Below are 24,459 nucleotides of genomic sequence, written 5' to 3' on the forward strand. Positions count from 1 at the left end.
AATCACAGTTTAACCAAGGTAGTAACAGAAATTTCCCCAAAGATAAACTAAAATAAAAGCTTCTCCTTAAGATATGAAACACAGGTAGAGTCACATCAACCGGTAACTGAAACCTTGAGTGGATAAAATAAGTAAGAAGGAGAGAAAGACGGAGTGGAAACCAGGAGAAAGGAGGAAAGAGTAGGAACTACAAAGGCAAGAGAGAAGTAAAGGATGAGATGAAGGCAAGTAGTAAATGAGCATCCAGAGGAAGAGGGAAGGAAATTTCGAGAGAGAGGTAAAGAGTAGAAGGGGGAGGAAGGAAAGCAGAACAGGAGAGAGAAGGTAGGGGGCAGTTCACAGTACCCTGTGGCTGGGGAGCGGAGGGGAGAATTGCAAAATGCTGGTTTCTTCTGTTTTTCTGAATTCCAAGTTTCCAAAGATTAGTATTTTGCTCTCTGTCTTCTATTTTTCTTAGTTAGACCGATTCAAAGAACCACCTGCTTACGGACCTATGTGTGATATCCTGTGGTCAGACCCCCTGGAGGATTTTGGAAATGAGAAGACTCAGGAACATTTCACTCACAACACAGTCAGGGGGTGTTCATACTTCTACAGGTGAGGATGGGGCTCTCACAGCCGCTGCAATTGATCAGTCCATGTGCCTGACTTCTGTATGTGTGTGTGTAACTCTGCCAGGAAACAAGTGAAATTGAAAGGTTCACTTTGAAAGCCTAGTTCAAATGGGTTTTTATCTTTTGGAAAATATAAATATAAATAAATAGGTAAATAAATGAAGGTATCTATATAAACCTAGAGATATAATATCTGTGAAGAATAGGAAAGGTATAAAAGAAGTAAGTGACTTCAGGATGACAAGACAGCCAAAGAAGATAGTACGGTTTAGTAGAAGATTTGTTCTGTTTCAAGAACTGTAGCTAAAAAATATGCACTGACAACCTTGATTTTTCATTCCATTATGTAATCCCTGAAATTTTTTTTAAACCAGTTTTCATAACTTAAATCAGAAAAGCACTTTTAAATTGGTTAATTATTTTCAAGTTATTCTTAAATGTTCTTGAGTTCATTAGACTTCCTGAAGAAATTAAAATTAGCAGTAACTCAGTATATAGGTGTATTTTTAGCATTCTGACAAGCCACGTTGAACAAAATTTTTAGTAATGTTTATATTTGCAAATGTATGGAGATTTGCTCACCCTGTAATATTTCAGAGCTCTTCAGAAAGACATCCACAACACAGTTGGGTTTTTGCATGGCCTACCGATTTTCCTGACATCTTAGCTACCTCAGTTTTAGCCTACTGCATTTCATTACCCAGTTTTACATAAGTTCCCTTATTAGACATACAGTTTTAATGTGAAAGTAGCCAGAGTGAAAGGGTGAAATTGATTATAGAGACATGGAGAATTTTAAATGCTAGAATACACAGTCTTTTTTTTTTTAACTTCAAAATCAAACTTGGTGTTCACTGAAATTTGCACTCAATTCCTGCCCCAGCAGCTAAACTACTGGCCTGGCTGGAAGAACTCTGTAAAATACATCCAACCACATATCTTCTGTCTCTAGAGTAACAGATACCATCCTTCTGCACAGCATTGATCAGAGTTTGTTCAGCAGTGGAAAATTTTGTTCTATATATTGTTTCTTTTATGGGGAAAAAAGTTTCCTTTTACTCATCTGTTGATGTGATTGAGAAACTGAAGTTTGTGAACAGAAAGTCTTGTACACTGTAAAGGATCTTTCAAAGAATAGTTTTTGTTTTAAATATTAAGAAGGTTTGTTCCAAGCTTATTTATCAGACAGCTTACAGTTCATTTCTATGTTTTGGAACTTTGGGCTGAAATGAAGAGGCAGAGGCTAGTACTTCTGAAAAGCCTAAGGTTTCTTTTTAGCAATTAGTTAATTGTGGAGTAATCTTTCATTAATGTTCAAACTTCTAGTGAGAGGTCATATTGTTGAAAAATATCAAAGCAAAGTGTTCAATTTTTCAGATCTGGCATTAAATCTCTAATTATACCATGAGAATTTAAATTACCTATTTGATACCTGCTGAGTTGTGCTTCAATAATACAATGTCCAACAAAATACAAACCTCTTGATTTTGATATTGAGCCATATTGCATTCATCTTTCTTTAAATCATAGTATAACATTCTTCTATTGGCTTTCTCAGTCAGCTATTCCAATAAATCGTATTCTAAATAAAGTCCTGTACTGAACTTATGCAAAGTTATGATATTTTTCTTTTGTGACTGTACACACAGATGTGTTTACATCAGAGATAAAACCCATCAACTAGATAATTAGAGGACTATGCATGTTTTCATACTTTTGTTCTCAACAAAATGATTATCCAACTCCTCTCATCAGAGGTTCTTAAGAGATAATGATTTTTAACCATGACAAATGCTGACTATCAAAATCCACAGCCCATGTTCTCTGACTCATGGGAAAGCAGTTTGGGTTATGTCTTATCTGAGGAAGAGAAAAATGGCTCACACATTCTCTCAAGAGTTTTTTGATTCTTTTGTCTTTAGTGCCATCTTGAAGGTGTCAAGGCATCCTCCATGGTCACAGTTTGTAAAACTGGTGTAGAGGGGCACAGAGAAACAATAGAATTGGTAGAGAAACTTGGTGACGGTGACCTGTTTGAGTAATTGGCAGTAATTTTGATCCACAACTCCCAGTTTTACTTTGCATGTCTCTATAGAGTTTGTATATTTAATTTGTTCTGTCATCCTACCCATGATCTAACACAGTGTCTGGGCCGTCATTCAACTGAAATGAAGTTATATAGAGAAATGCATCTGTAAGGATTTACTAATGCTGTTCGTGAGTTATAGAAGATAGTCAATGTGACGGAGAGGAAAGAATCCGTAAGAATTCTGCTTTTGCCCCAATGCTACCATTATCTTTAGAACCTTAGACCAGTGTTTGCATACTTGAATGCCTATAATGTCAGGCAAGGAATGGAGAGTCTTGAAGCCGCCAGGAGTTAGATTGTAAAGATTAGTGAGGATCCTGATAAATCAGAGGTAAAATTTTCATCTTCAGGTACACCAAATGAAACTTTTGGCTGGATTTGGTGCTTTGGGTTGTTTGCCTTAGATGCACCATCCTGTAAGCTCTGTGTTCTAGGAATGGCTTGCTTCAAAAGGAGTGAGTTAAATTAACCATTCTAAAGTTCCTCTAAGCTCTGAGATTTGAAGGCCATCTTGATGATCATTTAAAAATGTGTTTTTGGAGCTGCAGATTGCAGCTCACTCAAATCACTACCGGTCTCTTAATCACAGATCAGTAGCCTATCTTCTCTTCACAAGCTGCCCAACGCCTCTTCTGCAGTTGACACTCTTGTCAGCTCCTTCCACCTTGAAATCCTCTGGTTCATCCTTTTGCACATATCCTGACTCTCCTCTAACTTACCAGGAAGATCCCTGCCTCTTCCTCCGCCTCCTTCTTTGTCTTCCTCCTGCTTTTGGCATTTTTTTCTTCACACTTTCCCCAGCTACCTTATCTATTGCTGTAGCTTCACTGTAAACTGTGAGCTCTGTGGTTAGATGACCAGATCTATGTCTAGCTCCTTTTAACCCTTTATCTTTCCTGAGCTTGAATTCTCTATTTCTAGCTTTCTGCTAGATTTTTTTTTTTTATTTTAGATGTTCTGTTGTCACCTTAACCTGAATGCACCTTGCCTGAAAAGTTTTATTATTTATCTTCCCACTTGCTTAATTTCCCACTGGGGATTCCTCCTGGTTTTTTCTGTTTCTATTCTGTTCATTCTCCCAGTCATGCCAACTGGCAAATATGTTTGCTTTTTCTTCGTGCATTGATGTCACCACCAATCAGCCATTGTATGTCATGGATCCTTTCTTTAAAGTCTCCCCAGCATCTAGACAATCCTGCCTTCCCTCCCTCCTACTCTGAGTTCAAGACCTACATTTTCAGTTTGTTGAAACCATACCTAACTTCACATCCTACCCGTCCCCTCCCTTCAATTCATACTGTTCCATTCATGGGTATCCTTTTGAGAATTCATTCACTTGTTCAATTATTTAACAAATATTAGTTGAGCACCTACTATATATGCCTTCTGTGAGGTTTTTTATATGTATACTCAAAGTCCCTGCCTTTGAGAAAATGACAATCTAGTGCTAGAGACTGAGAAGCAGAAACTGACAAATAAAATGCAAGGTGAGTAGTTTGATAAATGTGGAGGTTGTCATACACACATACATACATACATACAAACAAGGATGAATGTGGTTGAAGGGACTACTCACTGTGGAAATGTTGTTTGACCTAAGCTTTAAAGAATGAGTAGAACATATCCAACCAGAGTCAATGGGGAAGGCTCTTGTAGGCAGGAAAAGTGGTGTTTGTGAGAAAATATGAGGAAGATAACACTCTAGGAATTCTAGAAAGATGACCACGCCAGTGGTCTCATTCTGCCTCTAATCCCAGATCACAGGTGGCTGCTTTGGTATACAATAAAGCTAAACATTTATATTTAGCTAAGCTTTTCTACTCCTATTTTTATTTCCACTAGAAGTGTGTACCTAAGTGTACCAATAGACAGACAAGATTGTTCATGGAAGTGGTACGCATAATAACCAAGAAATAGAAACAACCCAAATGTCCATTTAGTAGAATGAATAAAAAATTGTAGTATATTTATTACAACTAACTACAGCCAATGAGAATGAGTTAACCAAAACTGCACATAACAACATGGGTGGATGTCACACATAAAATGGTGAGTGGAAGAAACCAGACACTAAGGAGTGCACACTGGGTGATTCCACTGAAACACGAGTACAGCGCTAGAGAAAGCTAACGTATAACAGTAAAAGCCAGGATGCTGGTTACCCTTAGTGAGGAGGTGATGATGACTCAAAGGAGATAGAAGGAGTTCCCAGGGCTCAGATCATGTTCTTTGTCTTGTTCTGAGTGCTAGTTACAAGGGTGTTCACTTGTAATCTGATTTGGGCAGTTTTGTGTGTCAATTTGTAATCTTCCCCATTTGTGCAGTTTTCTGTAAAAATGTTATCCTTCAAAGAAAAGTTTGCCTTGAATAAAAAAGGCTCCCTGCTCCTGAGGCAGCTGGCAGCCACGTCTGAGTGAGGGCTTAAGCTCCGGTGAAGTTCTGGCAGGAAGAGTTGGAGCCCTTCCAGACTTGATCCCAGGTGGGCAAAATGAAATTAGTTGGAGAGCCCTTGAGCAAAAAAAACACAGCGAGTCCTAGAGAAAGATCGGCCTGACAGCATCCAGGCAGCGCCAGAATAGTCCAGGGCTGAGTACCCATTTGCCAGCTCCCAGGAAGCAGAGGAGGAGCTGGGCATTTGGACCAAGTCCTCCTTAACTGGGCTGAGAGTCCACGACGCACTGTGGAGGCAGGTGGAGGCTTTCTTCGGTCCCTTGGCAGAGGGATTGCAGGTTGCCCGCCTCTGCTTGGCTGAAGCCGGTGAGGGAGAGAAACCGTTTGCATCTCTCCTCTGCTTAGCTGCCCCTTTTGAGGCTACTCCAGTAATTGCATGTGAGCTCCAATAAGCTGACAAATTGCTGCTGAGCATTTAGGATATGAAGACAAATAAAACAGAATCTGTCTCTGAAGGCATTCGCTATTACTGGAGAGCAGATGTATAAACATAAATTACACTACAGCGTGACAAGTGATGTATTAGATTCATATGTTGCAGGAATGTGGTAGATGCAGCAGTTTTGTACACCACAGGGTGAAGTAGGTTTGAAGGGAAGGGTTCACAAGTGATCATTTGGCAAAGACTTGGCAGAAGAGAGGGCCTTTGCAGAAGGGAAAAACAAACTCAGGGAAAGTATATGCAAAGGCATAAAAGCATAAAAAAAGCATTTTAATAATGCCTGCTGGCAATATCCATGGTTAAAGCATCTGAAATCTGCAAGATTTCTTTCTGGGTCTAAAATGTAGTTTAATATAGCAAGAAACAAAAATGAGAGAATCAACAGAACGAGTCTGATAGCTATTTGCTCTAATGCAAAGCCAGCTTTTCTATCATTTCTGACATCTGACATTCTGATCATGTCTGACCTTCCTACTTTCTTTACCTATGTTCACGCTTGTTCTACTTCCTATTCCTGTCCTTATTTTGGTGAAACTCTAACCCCTCGCCTGTCTGTGAATCCCCAGAAGTCATTGCCTTTAAGATCCAACACAAGTCACAACTGATAAATGAAACAGCTTCTTCTAGAATCTGAGGGTGCTAACTCACCGTCCTTCCCTCCACACCGTGGTGGTGGGAGAGGTTCGGAATTGCTAACTGTCTACTGCTGTGGGGCAGGCACTGGGCTAGGACATGTACATAAATTGCTACCTCATTTCATTTTTATCTCATATCTATGAAATAAATAATATTGTCTGCATTTTTACAAATGGGGTAATTGAGGCTCAAAGAGGATAAGCAATTTTCCAAAGTTTACACAAGAAAGTAGGATGAGACCCCAGATCTAAGGATCCCCACTATTCCGTGGAAATTTCCACCTCCCTTTCTACCCACAGAAGACGCATCTCTAGTGATTAGGAATAATCATTCTCCAATAGAAAAAAACAAGATTTTCAGAGACTAAAATAACTTCTTGCCCAAACACAGCAATAAATGAATATCACACAGCCAAACGCATCAGGGACCTTCAGCAATCCTTGAAGCAAGTGTTGTTTCAGGACATGTTCAGGATATAGGATTAAACAAAACCATTCCAGGGTCACCCATGCAGATGGATCGTGCCTGACAAGGGTGCCCATGGCAGGCTGAGGCCTGGGCTGATCAGACTGGAGGAAGAAAGATTCTTTTCTTCTTCTGAGATGGGCTCAGAAACTTCACCTTATTAATGAAAAAAGAAAAAAAAAAAAAGATCTACATGATATATATTTTTCAAAAAGATTTCCTCAGACTCACATGCTTTCTTAGCATGAAGAAAATATGTTAAAATTATGTTTTCATAAGACTAACATAAGTTCTTCCAAAGGAAAAAATAAATAAAAAAGAGCAGCCAAGCCATTTGCCCAAAGGAAAAAAGTGAGGAACCTAGACAATTTCTGTCTTCAGTGGTACAACAAGGCAATAAAATGTCTTTTTAAAGAAGCATTGTGAGGGCTTAAGAAACCTAAGCAAACTGCTTGAAGAGATTGGAAAGGGACATTTATTGAGTGCCACCCCTACCCTGTCACCCCTGGGCTGGGCATCTTATAGCTGCATATATACCAAGCAAATGCGCTGTTTTTTGAAGACCAACCAGTGTCTCTGAAATTAAGGGTTTTTTGTTGACACACTGACACTCACCTTCTCCCAAAGTAGAACACACACTCTGAAGACACACATTGGTCAACCAGTGATCTAGGTACCATGTGGACTTATTTCCATGTAGACACTCTGGGCCGCCATCTCCAGTTTGTAAGTTACGTGACTGTGTATTAGTTAGACGATTTATTTGTTGGGACAACCTGGCAACACTAGGAAGTGAAGGCTTCCTGGGTGTCTCCTCTTTCTCTTTCCCTGGCCAATTGCTGGAATATTCTAGAACACACATACGTGCAGACACACACCCACACACAAATGTGTGCACATGCACAAAGGCTATTTTTTATTTCACATCCAAAGAATTTTGCCAAAGAATTGAATCCTTTTTATAATCAATATCTCTACAATGGTATGCCATCTTAATGGTGTTTTTTTTCCTGTTGATCAGGGAATTCTTACAAAATCTGTAGTAGAAAAACTATTTTCATCTTCTCTTTTATAATAAATTATTTGAGTCACATATACTGTTATTTCTGCAAGGACCTATTTTTATAATTGCTGAATTGTTTTGTATAGTGTATGTAGTTTAGGTTCTAGTGAATATCTGAAGTTTGTTTATATTTAATTGGTTTGCTGTCCCTTGATTTGAACTATGTAAATTTTACTCATTTTTATGGCATGCATTTTTCTCATTAAAAATTCTTGGAGCAGAGAGAAAGTGATTGCAAAGGGTTTTCAAGTTTAGCTTGTAATTTGAATTTCATTTTTAATGAACTTTCCATCTTTGGTTTTGAGACTTTCTTTACAAACTTCATTATCTTGATTGTGCATTTGATATTTTTATTAAATCACAATAAAGAAAAAGTCTTCAGATAAAGTTCTGCTGGTCATATTTAAAATACACATTTAAAACTCTTGTGCATGCCATAATTCTGTTTAGATTTTGAATGATGTAATCAGTTGATGGACCCATAAGTAAGCTGACAACTTGGTTTCCCAGAGCATCTATTCTCTCCCACTCCATAACTCAGTCTTCTCTGTCAAGCTTTCAAGCAGGCACCCAAATGCAAATAGCACTCTATTTCAGGAAATTGGGGTTTATATTTTAAATTCCGTTCTCATGCTATGTATGAGGCTCCTTTTCGCTTTGTGTTTATGTGTAGACTTGATAAACTGATTTTCTCTCTGAGCAGATACTTTTCTTTATATATAAAGGCTTGCATTCTTTTCCCAATTCACACACCTCCAGCCCTTTCTGATTATGTAAAAAGTACAGCTGTAGGTGCTTTTTCTGCCATGGGGGAAAAACCTGTCTGTAGAACCAAGAGGCTCGTTTCATGAATGACGTATGTTTTATTATACTTGACCAATCACATGGGTCTGGATGTTACAGATAAATGTACTGCTCTTCATGATTTCATAACAGATGCTTCTGTCTTTTTCTTTTTTCTCTCTGGCAGTTACCCGGCTGTATGTGAATTCTTACAGCACAATAACTTGTTATCCATACTCCGAGCCCATGAAGCCCAAGATGCAGGGTGAGCAGTTCTGTGGGTTTGTGGAGACATGCACGGGCCTTTGTCACAACTCCCTCATGCGCTCCACTGTGGAGGTTCGCTTTTCCCAGGCACTATCCCTGAAGGAGTTAGATCTAAAAGTTGCCTTCTGGTGACACAGATATGGCATGGTCCTGGGGAATGAGTGGCTACAGATGTGTCATAAAGTCCCCTTCAGAGTTCCTCCATTTTTAGCTTCAGCAGGTAGGATTTTCACCTGGCTGTCTTAAGCACTGTGAGGCCACCTCTTTTCATTTCTTTCAATTCCTGCTCTTACCACTGTCCCATAAGTGAGTAAATCACAGCCACTTTCAGTCTTGGTTGGCAATGTGAATGAGAATTACACAAAAAAACATAAATATTTCACAGATACTGCATGTTGTACTCTTGTTTAAAGAGTATCGTTCCTGATCCCTGTGAAGTTTTAAAGGACAAAAGCAGACATTGAAATGATGAGGGAAAAAAGCCCATATTCCAAATAACAAATGCATGACATGATTTTGTAATATCTGGTAAATTTTAAAAATATAGACCGATTTTAAGGATTTTGAAACCTAGAAAATATCAGATATGCACCTTGATGGTGCATTAAGTCTGTATTAAGGATATAGGCATGGGGAGAAATAGGCATAATTAATTTTAGAATTTGAAGTCCGATACCCTTCCCAGGAGGCTCACTGAAAGGCGTTATTTTGCGTTCAAACGTTTAAACTCATTCCTTCATATTCTAAATATTCTGAAAAGGAGGAACATTTCTTTTTATAACTTGTGTACTGAAATTGGGAATTTAGACGCCTGCATTGCAAAGTAAGCCCATGCCTGTGATGACTCTGAATCGAGGCAGATCCTAAGTTTTTTTCACAATTAGCTTTTTCAAGCAGTCAGTCAGCAAGTCTGGACTGATTCAGTATGGTGTGCTCAGTGCTCTTGTAGCTGATGTTTGAAGTAACCGATTGAAATTCCCAGCCAATCAGGTCCTCAAATAATTTTTTTTTCCACTTTTCAGGGCAGTGGTGTCACCATTGTTTTTTGGCTGACTGTCCTAACTGAATATGTTAAGCAGATTTATTTTAATCCCACTAGAGACCTGAAATCATCTGCTTAGTTGAAAATGATTCAGTGCATCAATTAAAATCAACAAATATATTTGTTTAAAATGAGCAGTTGATTGATTCATTGGGGAAAATTGAGATTATGTTATCCAGATTCTTTGTTTCTATTTGTTGTCAAGTAGGCATTGTTGACCACAGTTTTACAAAGTCAAGATACTAAGATTAAGAGTGTTGTTACTACCTTTCACGTTCTGATTTTTTTCCCCCAGCGAAGTTCACTTCCATAAGCAGAATAAATGCTTCTGGGACATTTCAAAAGACTTTTAAGGGGATGATTTTTCTTCTGGAAAAGTAGTATCAAAATATTTGTAAAATGATAAAATTTAAGGTGGCTATTTCTCTCTCTAAAGATACTATTTGAGGCACATTTAGAATCCAGCTAAATTAGGTTTGTTGATCTGCCAGAAATAAGTAACACAGAAGAACTAAGGAATGATGAAATTTTGGCACGTTAGGAATTCTTCTAAACTGATATTCCTGAAGGCTCTCATATAGAATTCATGAGCTACCTTTTCGCCTTGATGGAAAAGAACAGAATCTCTTGTATTTTTTTGATTATTTGAGGACTAGAGTCCTACATTTGTTTCAGTGGAAGAAAAGTCACTGGGTTGTTGGTTTATTTCCAAAGATCTTTCAGAGGTTTCACTACTGATTGATTAAATGTTACCCTGCTGGGACAATAATCTTTGACCTACAGACACCAGAAGAGATTGGTAATAAATAAAATTCTAAAATAGAAACAATTTCAGTTCGTAAAACCCATAGATTTAACCAGACATCCTTTGAAAAGCAAATCACTTAGTCCAGGCAAAATGGGTTTATAGAACCATAATAGAATATTGTAGATAAATAGGATAATCAGCCTGGTTATGAGTGGTAACTCATATTGCTCTGTTTATGTAGTCTTTTTATGGTAGAAATATTGACAAACTTCTGAAAAACATGTTAGGTACAGAATCTGGGTGCAAAAAGTAGCTTTTGTCCTCTCTATTGGGCACTTCAAAATGAATTATGATTTTTCACTGAACTCCACCCTCCCCTGGGTCTGCTAAACTTAGAAAAGACCCATTTGGAAATTGTACATATGACTGTATGTTTTCATTGTCACCCTGAAATGAACTCATGTCTGTGTATAGCAGACTTTAAAGAGAAAAATTTATTTAATGTTATATAATTGAATTCTCTTTGAATGACCAAACTTAATTTTAATTTTCTATTTCTAAATCTATAATTTGATACCATCATTTTTCCATACTTAGCCTTGTTTTGACTTGTATTTATTGTTTTTAGGTACCGCATGTACAGGAAAAGCCAAACAACAGGCTTCCCTTCTCTAATTACAATTTTTTCAGCACCAAATTACTTAGATGTATACAATAACAAAGGTAAGTGTTTTCAAATCCCTCTTACAGCCTTATATAATAGACTGTGTGATAGTCTTAAGCTGTGAAATAATTCTTAAGTTCTATTTTGGTTTGATTTGAATTAAACGTTTTTAATCATTCTTTTTCTTCCTACTTTTTCATTTATTGTTTGATGCAAATGTTGTGATCATCTTCAGAACTGCAGATTCAGTTGGTCAGAGGTGGGACCCAGGCGCTGTTATTTTTTAACTGTTCCCCAGGAGATTCTAATGTATAGCAGAGTTGACAGTCACTGCTCTGATGGATACAGGCTTTAAAAGAAAAAATAATTGAAAATAATCCAAAATCATGCTTCTTAAGCAGGATAGGGATTTAAATAAGAACAGCGTGACTGTGCATGTAAAGGATCAAGGAAAACAAGCTATAGCTTGAAATTCAAATTCAAATTTCATTTATTCTGCACCTACCATGGGTCAGACCCTGTGCTAGGCAAGTACATATTTATTTTTTTTTAATTCAATTAAACTGTAAAGTAATAATCATTTGCCCCCCACAGCCCACTATTAATATACAGAGTGAGTCTCTAGGGTAGTTGCCTTGCCCTCAGTCTCTCAGTTAGATGGGGATGAACTGGGATCAAACCCACATCACCTGGTGCAGCATCCTGTACTTCGCTTCTCGATGCCTTACCTGTCTGTCTGAAAGAGACCAGGAAACAAGACGGCATTATTCACTGACTATAGGGAAGAGAGGAGGAGCAGGGGATACATTGTTTTCTTCCATAAAGGGCATCTCTGTATTGGGAAATGTGAGGTGTTACAGCGGTAGCAGAATGAGTGATAAAATGTGAAAAAGTCATTCACCCTAGTTGGCATTGGTCTGGATAGTGTAGTACGCAGCATATCTGAGTGTGACTTTGTGAGATTAGGAGAAATGAAACAGAAAGAGAGACACCAATCAGATAATATATATGTGAGGTCAAATATAGCCCAGGAGAAACAGGAAAAGGCAGCCTCAGTTCTGAACCAGTCTGAAAACTCCTCGGGTTAGGAGCTATTTCCCTGCCTAAGCGAGTTGTGATAGCTGGCTTCCTATCATGAGCTGGTGTCCCGGCTGCCTTCCCAAGCCCCTGTTGGGTGTCCTCAGTCCTTAAGACTAGATCATTACCTTCAGTTCCCTCATGTACTCCACTGTCCCCGTGAGAAGTGGGCCTCCCCTTGCCTGTGCCCTGATTTCCTGCTTCGCTCATCTCACCTCCTCCTGCTCCAGGCTGGACCCTGACCCCTGTACCTTCTGGATCTGTCAGGGAGCCCTCTCCAAAGGACAGACCACGTGGCATCACCGTGCTGCTTCACTTCCCCATCTCTGCCTCTCCCCAGACACAGCTGCGCTGTCCTACAGAGTCCAGCCCCCGCCCCCTTAGCCCAGAGAGGGACCCCTGCTGGCTGGAGTTGCTGCAGCCAAACCATGTGCTCCGTTGCCATTGGTGTGCCCTCCTCTGTGGCCGTGGGGCACGGTTATCAGTAGGCACAGTGCAGTGTCTGCCCCATCCGCAGAGGGCAGGGCTTGAGGGGTAGTTGTCTCCCCTTTCTTGCCGCCTAGTTCCTAAAAGAGAGGTGCTGTCCCTGGTTCTCTGGCAAGAAGCATGCAAAATCAAATAAAACATGTTCCCACCATACCAAGTGCTTATAAGCTAGTTGACAAAAGTTAGACATCTGGATGATTTAATGAAAATACAAGACACAGTGTCACTAAGTAAAACTAAGAGTCAAACACCACGTACACTGGACAAGGGCTGATTTTCTAGAATGGTCAGAGAAGGCCTTGTTTAAGATAAAAATATGATCTGGACATTGAAGAATGGTTCATATTTGATTAGAAAGAGGGAAAAATAAAGTCATGGCCAGTGTTTTTGAAACTTTTTTATTTTTAAGCAGCAAACACTTTTTCCCCCCAAACAAAATCTCAGTCTTGGTGCCTTTTGTATAAAATCAATAAGAGCTAATTTCCTTCTCTGGGAGAGGCTTCTCCATCTTGTACCAAAAAGTCCCCCGTGGTACCTGCAGGGAATGCACAAACTCAGTAGGTTACCTTGCATGTCCCACCGTCATCCAGTTATTTACCAAAAGTATATAAAACATGGACACTGATGTTTTTATTGTTTTATGGTATTAAACTTTTTCTTCTGTTACACCTGGTAAAGGGAGTGCCCAAAAGAGTTATTTTCTTGAAGGAGACTGATTACTAAGTAGCATGTACTACACTTACAAGTTTTTTAACAATTAAAAAAACAATGGTCAAAACAGAAAAAAAAAAAAAAAAGGGAGAGAATTGCGATTTCACTCCATAGAAACAGACCTGGACATTTTCCATCCACCCGTCGTAGGCTGGGTGATGCAATTTTGCTTGAGACCAGTAGCTATTTCTCACATAAGATGCTTCTTTGTCTGTAGTTCTGATTTAACAAGGTATGAACTTAAAAAAAAAAACAATAGACATCAGTGCCTTGCTGTCTTCACTCTTGCCTTTAGGGTAGATCACAGTCTCTCAGGGAGGGGATAGAAGCATTTCAATTTGAGAACCATTTCATAAAAGAAAAAAAGTCTCCCAAGAGAAAAAGATAAACTGATAGGAAGAAGAAAGATATAGTCTTCAGTTTGAGCGTGATTTCAAAAGACTTTTGTACAAAATCTCTGAAGCACTTTAAAGCTATGATGCTAACATCGTAGCGTGTGGGAGTGGGAGTTAGCTATTCACTGCTGAAGCGAGGATTACTATATTTGAATAAAATAAATGTTAATGAGAATTTTAAAAGGCAGTGCAATGAAACTAGATTGCAGGCACCTTCAAAACACAATCAGTGGAAAGAAACAGCCGGGAAGAGTCTCTGAGTTAACCATTTGATTCTTTGAAACAGATAACCATAAAGTCCTCTGGAATTATAACCTAGTAGAGTATGATTTGATTTTTAAAGCTCCTGTGAATTAAGGCAACAGTGATAGCTCCCTAGCAAAATGAATGAATGAGAAAAAATAGGTTTATTCTGCCATCTTAAAACTTAGAATAGTTGTGTGATCAACTTCGTGTTTACACATCCAGTAGTTCTGATTAGTAGTTCATACTTGCCTGCAATTCAAAGCAGCTTTCAGGACACTCTGAGGACCGTGAGTGTCCCTTCTCCAACATCAATCCCTGACCCACTTTAATTCGTTCAGTTCTAATCCTTTCCGTGCTGACTGAACAACCCGCTCATCTTCTTGCTTCAGTTTCCTCACTCTGACAACTCCTGCTTCCTCTCGCAAAATGCCAGGGCGAAAGGTGGAGCTCCGAATCACAGCTCACCTGAATGTGTTGATGGATGGTGACAGCTCTGTAAAATGAGAAAAAGGATTTTTGTTTGTGAATCGTGGATGGGATTGCTTTGAAACAAAATGTTGTGCAATATTAACGTATTATCGTCATTGACTATTTTATGTTGCCCTAATTATGCCACGTGTCAGTCTGGGGCTTCCCAGAAGCTGACAGGAGAATACTCCTCTTCAGCTTCTTAGTTACAATTTTACTTTATGGATCAACAATCTGCATTTGCGACCTGTCTCTCTGGGTGAACCCTTTACTTCAGGCAAATTTATCTATTTCTTGCTCTGAACCACTTTGGGCTTTCCTTTTCTCCACTTCTTTGCCCGCCCACTTTGCATCTGTATCTAGAATACTTGTCTCAGTCTTCTCTGCTCGTTGAAATGGACTAGACCCCCCTCCAGTCTGTCCATCGGTAGTCCTTTTCTGAACACCTGCAGTACCAATCAAATGCCCTTATACTTAGTATTTACTTTTTTTTCTAGTTAGCTTTTCCAGGCATTCCTATAACTTCCCAATCAGATTCTAATTAGTTTGAATCAAGGGGCTTTTTGATACACATTGTAAAGCCAAGTAGCATGCCTTGTACAGGGTTGGCAGTCAATACGTGCATTAATTGAAGCATTTTCTTTCTGGGAATTAATGGCAAGACAGTGCCCGAAAGTACCCTATCATTATTGACCTTCAGAGCTTTATCTCCCTTTAAATTACTGTTGTCCCAGTGCTGATACCCTTTCCCAGTTGGAGTTAAACATTTGCAGAGCACTTAGCACCTCTGAATTGTTTTTCTCCTGTGAATCTGCAGCCCTGAGGGAAAAGCTGTTTCACAATTATTCAGACACACTACACAGAAGAAAAATGCAGTGATGGCACGTAGCTGCTGCCACTTCTTTTTTTTTAAATAATTCTCCACCTGCGAAAGTGACTTCAGCCTCATCCACTTCTCAAAATGCAACAAACTTTTATTGAGAACTTACTATATACCAAGCACCATCCAAGGTGCTGGGGATATAAAATAAACAAGACAGATATGATCTTTTCTCTAGTGGAGTTTATAATCTGGTAGTGTGATAAATGGTTAATAAAGAATTCCCCCCTGATAATTATTTAAATATATTTGCAAAATCACATACCACAAAGAAAAGAGTGGTATGAGGTAAGAGTGGAAATTAGTTTGTGGGAACAAAAAGCATTTCACTGAGGTAGTGACATGTAAGTAATTTTAGAGTAAAATATCTGAGTGTTAAAAAATGCAGTGTTTATACAATTCAGTTTGGCCAAAACCTACTAAACCTCTAAAAAAAAAAGTGTTTCAAGCCTTGATGTAAACATTTAAGTCTTTTGTCTCTCTGGTATTTTTCATGTGCTTCAAAAAAATATAAAGTAAATTACAGTAGATCTTCATGTGGGGGCTGTTCTTTGTAGTTCAGATGAGTCGTGAGTTTTCTTATGGATGGGTGGGTGGCTAGATGGATAGGTTAAAGATACAGATACAGAGAAATATAAATATATATACCAGGGGTATACCACTCAGTTCTAAGAAAAGTTACTGACAGTAAAATTAAGTAAAATTTATTAAATGAAATATATTTTGGATTTGAGAGGAGAATCTAAATGGTAGCCAAACTGCTGTAACAATCAACACCAGAGATTAAAAATGACAATCAGGAAAAAAAAGTCAATTCAGTGTTAAAGCAGGTTAAGGAAAAGAGAGATTGTAGATGAGATTTCAGGGATAGACAAGAAAAGCATTCTTTACTGGAATTTTGTTTTGTTTTTTTTTTTGCAAAAGTCTATCTACCCTTTTTGGTAGAAAAAGCCATATCATGATGTTTTGGACTTTAAACTAGGCAACTTGATAGAATTACTTATAAAAAGCATTTTAGTCTTACCAAAATTTGACATTTTCAACATCCTCAAATATTTCCCAATCAAGAAGTAGTCAGGGGCTTCAGGAAGACACCGTTTATAAATTAAAAGATAACGTATGACTTGGCAGGAAGATACCATTGTAAGGGAGGATTGAATTGTTAATGTAACGAACCCAGGTAGGAATCTGTTGGCAGTCATTATGTGAATTATAGGAGCAAATACAGCATGTCTGAAGCCAGCTTGCCTTGGAGCCCCAACTTCCAGCAAGAGCTCTCAGCCCTCAGTGACACCACCATCAATGCAGCGCGGTGTTGCCAGGCCTGAGCATCTCATTCCCTGCTGCATCATAGTTCTTGCACACTGGAAGCTTGTTTCACTGTGCTGGAGTAACTTCCACAAACTTAGAGATAGCTGATCCCTGCCTAGTTCAGGAGCCAAATAAGAACCAGCTAGATGGGACACGTAACCTGGATGGAAGGGGTCGGGGAGGGAAGGGAGTTGGTCTTCTGAAGGGAGGAAAATCGGTGCCCAGGCAACCCTGAGTACCTCTCCTGCGTGTTACTTCCCTGCAAAGGCACCCACATGTAATGGCCACTTCTATGGAGTCTGAGCCTTGTCTTAGGCATGGGCATGCCCTTTTGCATTGACATAAACATTTTTAAAGCATTTTGGGGATGTTCGCAACCACCACCATAAATATGATTGCTTGTTGCCTTACAAATTGGATAAAATTAATCCAGAGACTTTATCCAATGGCAAGAGTTCCCCCAACCCTTACTTTTTTTTCCTGTCATTGTCTCAAATCTAAAGATCCTCTTGATTGGTCTTGAGCAACTGTTTGCCCAGATCACTTATTTCACTATAGGAAATGTAAATACATATATGCATGGTAACATTCTGTTATTTAATATTTGCTAACAAATTGGAGGTCAGGTACTTTTTTCTTCCTTCCCAACTTCTAAAACAAAACAGTAAGTAAGATACACCCCACCAAAATTTTTTCACTTCTTGATTAATTTAATAAACATTTTTTGTTCTTTAGCCTGAGGAGTATTGGTAGAATTGCACACCCTGGGAAGATAATTTCTTTATAATGATTATTAAACGTAGGACAATTTACCAGGAAATGGTATGGAATATAAGAATCTGTGAAGGAGCAAAGCAAACTATGAACAAAACTCTTAGTATTAACTCTTTTTATTATTAATGTGAGATGGTAGAAAAGAAACTTATGTAGACAATTTAGGTAGACACTTAAGGTTAAAGAGAACTTGAAGTTAGGAGGTTTTTATTGGTTTTTATTTACCTCTCTGAGATAAATAGCTAAAATTATCTACAGGGAGATTTCAGCAGAACATCCCCTTTCTCTGCCTTTTCTAACCAGGACTCTTCAATATGTGGAATTAATCTGTGGCTGTGATTTCCTATATCATTATCATTATCATGGTCACCTTGAGTAATACTGGTATATTTTCTTAAAGTCTTAGGTTGGTAATGATATATTCAGTAAATGCAAATATTTCCCTTCAGTTGGGATAGCATGCTATACAGATGCTTTTGCTTTATTCCTGTAAGTAGCATATAATAAGAAGAATAAGAATAATAACTAACATTTATTGGGGATTTACCAGAAACTGCTCTACATTTCCACGTGTAAATGCATTTAATCCTTCAACAACTCTATGAATTACATTATAACCTTGACTTTATTGATGAAGAACCAGAGCACAGAGGAGTTGCATACTTCCCCAAGGATCATACAAGCTGGTCAGGGAATAGCACTGAGATTGAAAAGCAACTGTCTGACTCCAGAGCCCACAGGTTAAGCTCCTAGCTGCTCTTCTGTGCCTGCTTTGTTATGGGAAAGCTTTCAGGGCAGTGTTTGCACTGATCCCCTTTTGAGCTCACGGCTTCATTGTGTTTAGGTGACTTTTCTTCAATAAGAAAAGAAAGCTTTTGAAATGAAGGGTTTTTTGTTATCACTTTAAAATTACATGAGTGTTACGCATCCAAATATATACATTATTAAAAGACTAAACTTAAGAGTATCATATTATTCTGAAGTAAATCATTTGTCCCTTAAAAAGATACCCTCTAAAGCATGTGTGCTTTTGCTTGGTGGTTTATTCCTCTCTGCCGTGAAAGTGTCATTGCTGGAGGCCACTTTCTGAATAGATTGGTTTTAGTCCCATAGTCACCTTGCTTACATTTTAACATTTAATTAATGGGACAGGAGGTGAAAAAGAAAACAGAAAACCTATCAAGATTTAATATTTAAGAACTGCTCTCACTATAGATTTTAATTGAATTAATCTACACATAACCTGTGTGGCTTTGCTCTCACAAATGACCTTGATTTCTTACCCATCATCGCTACACGATTGTGAATTTCAGCAGTTCAGTAATTGCGGAACTTCAACAAAGTAGGTATAATGTGGCAGTGAGTGAGGTAATCCTCGCTTTTCACAAAGCTTTGCCCATAGAATCAGAGAATTTTAGATCACAATGTCCTGTGAAGCCTTATGTGGGGCAGAAGGCAGGACCCCAAGCAAAGGTGGGTCCTCCATCCACCTTCCTTGTCAGTGCTCTTCTGCTGTCACTTGGGCAGGATCTACTGAGGCCTGCACCTTCAGGTGTTCCAGTCCATGTTCTGACAGATGGTTATTAGACTCTTACCCTGGACTGAAACTACTCTAGAAATCTAATTCTCTATAAAGCATTTAACAGGAGGAAAAACAGGAACTCTCTCTCTCTCTTCCTCTCTCTCTCTCTCTCTCTATATATATAGTACTATATATAGCATATTTACTGTAGATGTAGTAAATTTTGAAGATATGAGTCAGCAGATTATCACCTGCTATTCATTATCTAGACGTTCTAGACCTGCGGGAGACTCTTGGACTTCACCCTGACAATGTCAGAAAGTCCACAGTGACATTACTTCCGGGAGAAGAAGTAGTAGTATGAGCTTAACATTAGCTTGGTGCCAGTGATGTCTTGGAGACAGCAGCCTAGAACCAATTCAAGCTGCAGCTTAAGGCTTGACATGAAGGACAAGCTTGAAGGTGAAAAGACTGTTCTGTGATTGCATACATACACATACAGGCACTCGTTTTCAAGGTAACTCCCACCAAGAGACAGTTACCCTTGTTGAGAACCTGGAGCTGGTAAGTACCAGTTGTGTTGAATGAGAACAGGGCGTGGCTCAGTGTTTACTCCGTCCATGCCTTGTCCTTCAGCAGTTTAAAGCTTCAGCTAAATCTTTCTCATTTAGTCCAGGGTTGATTAAACCTTACTTTAGCATTGTAATAGTGTGGATTAGAATTGAAAAGAGGGTACCGACTCAAATTTGTAAAGCGCTCAAAACTGCCAATGACTTTTTCTTGTTGACTTAGCAAAAAAATTTTAATGGTAGAAACTCAAATTGTCTATGTGAAACTGTAACATTAAAAATGAGTCATAATGTTTGGCTGGACTTGAGCTAATTCCAAGGGTCAATTTTTGGCCCAAATTCTCTGGGTCCTCGTATATTGATGTGACACATTAGGTGGGAATTATAAAATGGCAAAACTGTTAAAGATAGATAGCCATTCTCTCCTCAAAGCGTGTGAAACTGAGGCATGATACTTTACATTTTTCAGATGCCAAGTATTTTATCTGATTGTATATATTATGAATATTAATCACATATTATTTTATTTGATCTTCATACTTTGAAGATGAGAGAGCAGGCTGTAATTATTCCTAACTTACAAGTTTGAAAGGTAAAACTCAAATAAGGGAAATATTTGCCCAAGTTCACATGGTTACTATGTGACAGAGCCAATATTACTTCCACTCTTCTATTTTCAGGACTCTTTTACAATTTTAAAACAGAATTTAGCCTCTGAAGTGACATGTTACCTTTTCCCCAAATTCCTACATGCACCCTTCAGACTTCTGTTCATACGTGGTTACATTTTTAGTGTCCTGACAGGTTATGTTTTACGTTTTTGTATTTTTCTATATTTTCTCTTTCATCGCCTGTCTGCCTTCTTTCTTTCCTTCCTCTCTTTCTCCATCTTGTCCTTCTTTTCTCTACTTCCTTTCCTTCAATCTTTTCTTAAACCAACATTATTGAACATCAACCACGTATGGTACAAAGCTCTATAAAAGAAAAAAAGATCCATGCCTTCTTCTTTTCTTCTGTCGTCTTCCTTCCACTTACTTTACTCAAAATTCTATATTTGAATAATACCCAACTCATCAGAATTCACTAATGCAATGCTAAGATGGGAAACACATCACACATACATACTTATTCACGCACAGAGAGAGAAATGGTCATACGATTGGCTCAGATTATTTCACAGATAGATGTAGTATAGTCACCTTCCTTCATGTAAGATAACATTATTTTATGTAGGAGACTGGTGACAAAGTTAAAGAAGGCGTTATAGGTGCCATGAAGGAGGCGTGTGCAAAGTAAGAACAGGAACAAGGTCTAGCTGTGGGCATAAAAGGATTATCTATAGAAGCATATGTGTGTCTGTCTCTCAATAAATACAAAATCATTAGCTCATTGCTTCAAGGAGATTACATACACGTACTGTTTGTATCCATTAATAATGAAACATTTCAAGCTGGTTGCAATTCAGTCTTTATGTGGAAGTTACTGAGCATTTGCCTGTGAAATACCCTACGTTAGGTACTGAATCGAGCAATTTATTAAATTTCTCAGGAAACCCATACTGAAGAGTATCATTATGAAAAAATTACATGCAAATTGAAGACTTGAAATCCATCTTCATCAGTGATTTGAACACTTACTTTGTGCCTGACCTTGTGAGCTGTAACTAGCTAGTGAGAAATGCAGCCCTTGCTCACCAAGTGCAACAGCCCTCATGCCCTGGTTAATCTCCCTTTACCTATATCATTTCCTTTATGTTGGTCACTACTAATGAAAGAGGAATCTTTTAAAAACAGAATCTATCAGGCAAGTAGAGGGCATTGAGAAGAAAAAAAAAAAGAGTTAAAAGTCAAATTTCTAAATGGCAGGAATCATAGAGATTGTATTCATAGATGCTATAACATGTACTATAATAACTATGCATATATGTGAGTGTGCGTATGTATCTTCCCAAATTTTTTTTAAAAATTTACCACCCCCAAATATAATCTTTATGGAAACATATAAATTTTTAAAACTTTATAGCGTCTCTCCCAGAGAGACAACTCTTTCATGCAGTGTACCAACGTAATCTTAAAGTACTGCCAAAGGACATTATGAGTGCTTAGTCCTACCTCAAGAATTCTATCCATCAAGCTATCATGCCTCCTTCAGTGAGGGTGGGACTTTGCCAAAAGAACAACTGACGCCAGGTTTTCTACGAAAGTGCCTAGGGGTAGGAGAGTTGAAAAGGAAAAACATCCGGGGTCTATTATGCTTTTTTGTTGTTGTTGTTGTTGTTGTTTTTTTGCTATTTCTGGCTGGCTTACAGTGACTGTGAAGCACCCCCGTTTGCTTTCCTCTCATCTTTGTTTCTTTTCTTTCCCTCTGTCCCATCTTTTTGAGTAGATGGTCAATTAGAGTTAAAGAGGGGAAAAATGGTAGCAGAGGGGTGAAAAGGAATAAAATGTATCATTTCCCTTCTTTTGAGCTCTCTGTCCCCTGTATTCAAACAGCCCTGGTAGTGCTGAGAATGCCTGAGGTGTGAGGGGAGCCGCACAGTTGCTAACCTGAAGGCTGTCGGAAAAGGAGCTCTGGGTTTCTCTTGAAACCCACTCGGACTGTGTTAAACCCATGGTTGGGTGAACTGGTCGTTGCATCTTGCTAGCAATATTTTGATAACTTCTCTTAAACTGGAAGCTCTCCTTTGACCTTCCTATTTTTGTCACTTACTGCCCTGTCATCAGCTTTCCTCTGGTGGCAACGGTAAGGAAGATGCTGAGAAATGTTATCAAGTTCTTATGAAATAGTGGTTTTTGTGTCTCATCAAAATGTCAAATTTTAAAGTAGGAGAGAACCTTTTAATTTACAGGTTTGGGTATGGCCTGGCAATTTAGTGCATGTTTGGTAGATGGAAGATTGGATTCGTGTCTAGATTCTATTCCTTGGGTTTCACTACAATCAGAGGGCCAAGTTACATTATTAGGAACAGTAGCGGTCCAGGGCCTCTTCCCTGTTCCCAAGTAGAAGCAGTCTCTTTATTACTGGTTTCATCTCTTTTATATAAGCATGCTTTACATAAGCTTGCTTTGCATGCTTTGTAGGGTCTGCAATAAAAATATTGGCCCAAGATATTGCACAAGTTTGCAACCATGATTTTGACAGCCGAGAAAGAACTGGCAGTCAGGTCTCCAGATCCACAGGGGTTACTGTTCTTTCCACTATGCCAGACGTCTTCTGGCTGTTCTTCACAGCTGCATGTGCAGGAGAAGAGCGTTTGTTTCTGTGCTGTCTGATCTGCGCTGAGTTACGATTGATGGCATGTATACGTACCATAATCCCTCTCCAGGCTTTTGATACAGTTGTGAAAGGACTCGAGGTCATGTGTAATCGCCCGCGGAACAGAGGAGTTCCTTGACGGTAGACTTTGTTCTTTTTTCCTCTCTCTGTTTCTCAGACAAGGTCTCCAGAGGTGGTCTTGAGTGATTCTTGAAGTACAACCATTTGTATTATTTATGTTGCACTGGAGATAAACGTCTTTCAAGTACTTCAGAGACAAGCACACTGTTAGGGCTTCAGAGGAGTTTCGTAATCCCAGGGACAGTCAGAGGCAGGAGGAAGGGGCGGAGGACGTGGGAGGTGGAAGATGAAATGCTAACTGTGAATTTCGTGACTGGATGTTTGGAACTGTTTTAATTTTTTTCGTTTTTTGATACATAGATTTATTATGCCAAAAAATCAAAATTCATAACTTATGAGTGTAAGGTTATTCAAGAAGTATTTTTGCATGCATCTTTTATGTGGCTGAAGAAAAAAGAATACATATTGTTGTATTTGCATTTGAAGTGAAAGTTATTCTTTTTTTAACCGGTAGAAAAATAAGAAAAAAATTACCTTAGTAGCCTCTAGAATTACTGAGAATATTCCTCGATTATTGCATTAATGATGAAGTCTTTGTTCCAGAATTTTGTTAACATCATTCAGATCTGAAAGAGGTCATGTAAATTATCTGGGTAAGCCCATGTAGTTTAGGTGACGTAGAGGCATAGAAACATTAAGTGACCTTGAGTCTCCTGAGTAATCAATGACAGAATCCATCTAGCAGTCTAGGCTCCTGGCCTTCCAGTCCAGTACTCCTTTTTAAAAAGAATAAATGTGGAAGAAGAATCTGTGTCTAAAACTTGATTGGTGTCGAATGATTTATGCAGTTGGAGTGAGAATATTGTGGAGTGCTAGAAAGATGAGGACTTCAGATTCAGACCCAAACCGAGGTTTGCTGCTTCTCTCATGTGACCTTGGAAAAATAACTTCTCTGTTTACTTATTTTCAAAGTGTAAATAAGAACCACTTTTGAGAGCTACTGTGAAGAGTTGGGATTATATCTGCAAGAAACCAAATATAGTATCTGGTACAGAGCAGATGCTTAGAAAACATAGCTACTGTTAAATTGTGTTATTTCTGCTGTTAATTAACAAAAATAAAATCTGTAAACAGTATCTGCTTTATCCGTAGGCTCTCAGATAAATTGTGTTGAGCCAATATCAAATGAACAAATGCTTTATCTCACCAGCTACAAAACAGAACTTCTGTTTTATCTATTGGACAAGCCTCACCCACGCTTGTGAATTTGCATCCTATTTCATTTTTCTCAAACAAGTATTTTGGCAAAAAGCTAAAATCTCTTTAATTATGAATACCATATTAAAAGTTAAATTAGTATAACAGCTAGGACTAGAATTCATACATTTATAATTTAGGAGAGACAGAGGGAATGGTGGAA

At 38.5% G+C, this 24,459-nt stretch overlaps 1 protein-coding gene across 3 annotated transcripts in view; it reads left to right on the top strand.

Annotated features, from left to right (window-relative positions):
• The window catches only part of PPP3CA (protein phosphatase 3 catalytic subunit alpha), a 288,033-nt gene that overhangs the window by 225,045 nt on the left and 38,529 nt on the right, over positions 1-24,459 (top strand). For all 3 annotated transcript variants that reach the window (XM_074343239.1, XM_074343244.1, XM_074343251.1), the window contains 3 exons: positions 458-597; positions 8,731-8,808; positions 11,229-11,323. In XM_074343239.1, coding sequence (XP_074199340.1) covers positions 458-597; positions 8,731-8,808; positions 11,229-11,323 — 313 coding nt within the window. The remainder of the gene's footprint in view (positions 1-457; positions 598-8,730; positions 8,809-11,228; positions 11,324-24,459) is intronic.

The sequence above is a fragment of the Camelus bactrianus genome, chromosome 2, assembly GCF_048773025.1.
Source record: "Camelus bactrianus isolate YW-2024 breed Bactrian camel chromosome 2, ASM4877302v1, whole genome shotgun sequence".
Lineage (NCBI taxonomy): Eukaryota > Metazoa > Chordata > Mammalia > Artiodactyla > Camelidae > Camelus > Camelus bactrianus.